General features: G+C 53.6%; 1 protein-coding gene across 1 annotated transcript; it reads right to left on the bottom strand.

Moving 5' to 3' along the window:
• Positions 1 to 2,433: 2,433 nt before the first annotated feature.
• Positions 2,434 to 4,566, bottom strand: VRTN (vertebrae development associated). The gene has a single exon (XM_007941371.1). It carries the CDS (start codon positions 4,564 to 4,566, stop codon positions 2,434 to 2,436), a length of 2,133 nt encoding a protein of 710 aa, XP_007939562.1.
• Positions 4,567 to 5,125: the final 559 nt, after the last annotated feature.

Consider the following 5,125-nt stretch of genomic DNA (forward strand, 5'->3'; position numbering starts at 1 on the left):
TCACACATTGTGCATTTCACCAGAATTTCTTTCTACATCTGCAGCCAACAGAAATTGGTGCAAACACACACAAAAATAATTTCAGCAAAATGGTAACTTCAAAATCAGCACAAGTATTCTTAGCAAATATGGTCAAGGCTTTAGTATCTCTGCCTTCCTAAGCTGATTATAAAGAAATAGCTTTTCTACACGAGAATAATTCAACCAGATTTACAAAGCCTTTCCCAAGTCAATAAATATTGACTTATCATTTTAATCTTAATTTTCTAACAGAAGCTAAAATATCTCCCTCTGGGTTTGGGGGATCAGTGCTGGCATCTGACATAAGGCCTTTCAGTCTTGGGACAAGGCTGTTTTTAATCTGGAAGATGACCTTGAGCAAGTCTCCTTGGACATTAGCTTCCTCCTAGTAAACAGGAATCAGACAACCAGAGGTTCTCAAACTGGACATCATTGTTACCAACAGCAAATGCTCATCAAACACTACGTGCTAGGTACTATATACTGTAGGTATATAATCCCATTTTACAGATGCAAAACTGAGGCAGAGGGAGGATAAGTAACTTACCCATGTACATATACCACCTCACCAACACGTGAGGTTGGAATCAGCAGGTGTGGGCAGGGCCATGGGATCTACACTCCTATTGAGTGCCCTGTTGGGGATCCAAGTGTAATCTAAGTGGCTTAGAACCCACTGTGAGACATCGTTCCAGCTATCAGAAGACCTGCTCTGTTCTGAGAGGAAATGGAAGGAAGCAAACAGGAGAATCCAGAGCCTCACCAGGGCAGTCTTCAGGAGGGAGGCTGTTGCCACTCCCTGAGGGTCAAAGTGGTAAGGTGCATTAAGCTGGGCAGGAGGAACAGCCAGAAAGGGCTGTGCCAGTTTGAAACTCAAAGGCTTGTCTCTTGCTGCACCAGGCTGCCACCTGCTGGTTATAGCTGGCTATCAAAGCTGGATAGAACACCCCTTGTCCATTCCTTCACCAAAGGTTAAGGGACCAAGTGACTATACTGTACCCTGCAGTGTGGCTTCAGTGGCGACCGAGTGGAGACAGAGCTCAGTGCAGAGAGACAGACAAAGACAAGGCAAGCTTAACCAGAACAGGTAGGGACAAAGGTCAGTCTGTATGGGAGGGCAGTGTGTCTGGGGTTAGCGGGGAGAAATGAGTCGGAGGAGAAATGAGTGGGGAGAAATGAAGTAGGCCAGTTTCATTCATCTCTTTTCATTAGAGATTGGAAAACCCAGCAATTAATCAGATTCTGTGCTGGCCTGGCCTCTCAGCACATTAAAACACTAGATTTCTCTTACTCCAGGGAGGTGTTTTTCCAGGTAGTCATAGCCACACTCCCAGATGGAAGCACCAAGATCACTTTTCAACCAAACTCTAAGCAGAGTCCCAGGGTATCGCCTTCCATTTCCCAAGCCCTGGCTCTGAGTGTGTTCCATCAAGAGAGAAACGGTCACTTCCAATCCCATTAAACCAACAGGAATCATGGGAACAGTCGCGTCCTGGCAAAACAAACACTAGTGACCATGGGTTGTGGGTGCCACATCACTTTATTTTTATTGTTGTTGCTGTGTTCTGTTACCCAAGTTCAATCTCCCACCTGCCTGGATACTGTGTGGTCTCTTCTCTGAAGATGGGCAGGAGGTGCTGGGGAGAGGCCAGGGTCTCCCACAGCCAGACAGGCTGCAGGAGACTGCGGAGTGCACGGTAGATGGAACAGGCACCAGTAAGGAGCTTCTGGGTCCTCTCCCCTCAAACAGGACCTGAAACTCCTCCTTCCAGCCTTCCCCCAGACCACATGCCCAGCCAGGGCAGGAAGCAGGCCAGTCCCTTGATATTCCACCTCTGACCTTCCCTTAGAGGCCATCCTTGGTTCTTCTGATATATTTCTGCTTCTGCTCCGAGCATCAAAAGCCACTGACCTGCCCCACATTCAGTTCTCATGTCCCTTTGGGAAATATCTTTGAGTAAGGAGAGTGTCAACCTCCATAAGGAACTAAGGACATATATTCTACCCAACAGGCTGCACGGCACACTATAATATTCCTTTTGAAAAGCAGAAAGCACCTTCAGCTAACCAATCCATCTTCCCTCCCCCAACACCCATAGCTGCCAAGACTAGCAAGGGGGCCCAGCCATCCCACTGAAATCAAAACAAAAACTATAAGCAAAATAAAAATGTAAGTGGTTTAAAATTAAAATTAAACCAACTAAAGAGAACATTCCTGATCTAGCAGCTCTCTACAAGAGACCAGGTGGCTGATTTCTGGCGTACTCTTCCCTAAAGCCAGGAAACACAAAACACCTTGGATCCAGGGTAGGCACTGTGGGAGCCAGAGTGAAGGGCATCCTGGCAGAGCCAAGAGGCACCTCAGGTCCTGCCCCTCCTTCCTCCCAGTCTCTGTGAAGCCCCTCCAGCCCATCAGCCATCAACCAGAGTGAGGCCATCGTAGAGAGCCCGCTTCCACATGTAGTAGGTGGAACGGGCAGTGAGGGGGAAGAGCGCACTGAACTCCTTATAGGAGGGGAAGCTCTTGGACTGGAAGCGCTTTTGCAAGAACAGCTTGGCCTGGGCCTTGAACTTGGTGGTAGCAATCATGTCCATCACCAGCACCTGGCTGTCCCTGTCACCTGCTGTCCCTGTCACAGGGTGGCTTGATGGGGAGCCACCCTGGGGTGGGCTCTGGGCCATGGCCCCCACTTGCAGGGCCCCATCCTGGGAAGGCCCTTCTTGCACCTCCCCCGAAGCCTCTCCTGGAGAAGCCGCCACCTGTGGGGCCCCCGTGGGCGGGGCCCTTGTTCCTGCTACACTCCCGCCAGCTTCCTTCTCTGGCTTCCCCTCAGCCTTATGTGCCCCTCCTTTGCCCAAGGCAGAGGCCTCCCTCTGGAGTTTGGACAGGTTTCTAGGCCAGCCCTGGGCAAGACTCTTCCAAACCCAAAAGGTGGATGGTGACAGGTTGGGGTAGCGCAGGCGGAAGCGGCAGAAAGGGAGGTGCCCGCTTAGCACCTGCTTGCGGGCAGCCTTACGCACACGCCTCTGCCAGCGGGACAGGGGCACCCTCGGGGGGAGGAGCTCCCGGGTCACAGGGGCGCCCCCATCCGTTGCTTTCCCTTTTCCCTCTCCCATCTCACCCTTCCAGGGGGGCAAAGACTCTTCCTCAATGGGTGCTGCTTGGGGAGCCCCAGCTGCTGTGAGGGCCGGTGCCGGCTTGAAGTTGGGGTTCCTTCGGAGGGCCTTTCGGCGCCAGTTATAATAGGTGGACCGGGAGATGCCAGGGAACCTGCGCTTGAAACAGCGATAGGGGACCAGTGTGTTCAGGGAAATGGAGTACTCCAAGTACAACTTGGCCCGTTGCATTAGGGCCACTCCCGGGCTTGATGCTGGCGGGGGGCACCCCAGCACCTTGGCACTCTGCTCCTTCGGCAGCTTCTCCAGCTCCCCCCTTGCCACAGCTTCCCTGGAGGCCAGGGCCTGGCAAGGACCTGAGCCCAGCAGCTCATTCTTCCAAGCATAGTAGGTAGAGCGGGAGATGTCGGGGAACCGCTGCAGGAACTGCTGTAGGGGCACAACACCCCCACGATGGAAGCTGTCCTGCAGGAAGTGCTTGGCCGAGAAACGGGTAGCCACCTTCTGCCGGTGCTCCTGGGACTGCCGCCGCCAGCGGTAGAAGGTGCTCTTGGTGATGCTGTAGGGATCACAGAGGTGCGAGTAGCTGAGGCCAGGCTCACGGTTCAGTAGCTCCAAAGTCTTGGCTGGAGGTGGCAGCCTGCCCAGGGCTGCAGGGGCCGGGCCTAGGCTTGCAGCATTTTCAGCTTCCACCTCCTCTAGCCCCACCACTGGAGCAAAGTACTGGTGGCGGAAGAGGTGGCTAGTGAGTGGCTGGCCCGCCCACATGATGTGCAGGGTGGAGGGCGTGTGGTCACAGCGTCGCGGCCGGATGACGCGATTAAAGTAGGGCCGGATCTTGAGGTTGCGCATTGGGTAGATGGAGTAGATGTTGTGTTGAAGGACAGAGGCAAGAGCGTACAAGTGCCACACGTTGGAGAAGCTACTAGGGAAGCAGGTGGCCTTGACGTCTGCGTCAAAGATGGCCTCCAGCGTGGCGGATGGCAGGCTCGTCATCTCGGGGGACTCCTCGGAGCACAGGGAGTAGCGCACGGCCTGCAGCATCACCTTGGAGTCGATCATGCCCTGGAGGTAGTAATGCCGGTGCAGCAGCATCTCCACCACGGTCCGGGCGCGCAGCTCCAGGCTGAGGCTCGCGTCGCCCCACAGCAGCATGCTGGCCGCCTCAAACAGCAGGCTGCCCTCACCCTTGCACATCAGCGGCAGCATGTTCCGGGGAGCATCCTCCGGGTACAGGCTCAGGGCCACTGAGTCCACCTCCAGTATCTGCGGGCTAAGGCCCCCCTCCCGGCTTTGAGGAAGGGTGAAAGACGACAAAACCCGCTTGGCTTCGATGGCGGTACCCACGAGCCCCTCCAGGCCCTCGGACTCCACTGCTTCCTGCAACTCCTGCAGTACCTGCTGCACCAGCTGGTCCCGGGAAGTCATCCTGCCAGGGCAAACGGTAGAGGGCAGAGGTCAGAACACAGGCACCCAGATGGTACTCAGAAATGGTGGCCCTGTCAACTCCTGCACCTTCTCGCTAGAGGTAATGTCTATCCTCTCCTATTCTGCATCGTCATTAGGAGAGAATAACTGATATCCTCCTTAGCTGTGGTTAGTCAGCCATGTTGATGTAGCATATGGCCTCTGGAGCCTAGTTTTGAATGCTGGCTCTGACATTAGCTTGGGAACCTTGGGCAAGTCCCTTAACCACTCTGTGACTGTCTTGCTCTTGAGACTGTTTGGGTTAAGTGAAGAACTCAAACCCATACCAAACTCACTGCCATCCAGTTGATTCCGACTCACAGCAACCCCCCTTGGGTTTCCAAGGCTGTAAATCTTTAGGGAAATAAGATTGTCCCATCTTCTTTCCACAAAGCAGCTGATGGGTTTAAACTGCTGACCTTCGGGTTACCAGCCAAATGCCTTATCTACTAGTTGCTTTCTTTCACAGAATACCATTTTTACTTGAAAGACAGACTGACAGACACTGGTCATTTAAACT

Source organism: Orycteropus afer, unplaced genomic scaffold, assembly GCF_000298275.1.
Source record: "Orycteropus afer afer isolate SDZICR_OR568_19922 unplaced genomic scaffold, OryAfe1.0 scaffold00079, whole genome shotgun sequence".
Lineage (NCBI taxonomy): Eukaryota > Metazoa > Chordata > Mammalia > Tubulidentata > Orycteropodidae > Orycteropus > Orycteropus afer.

Coding starts and splice junctions, on each gene's coding strand:
- VRTN (XM_007941371.1), bottom strand. CDS start 4,566: ATGACTTCCCGGGACCAGCTGGTGCAGCAGGTACTGCAGGAGTTGCAG.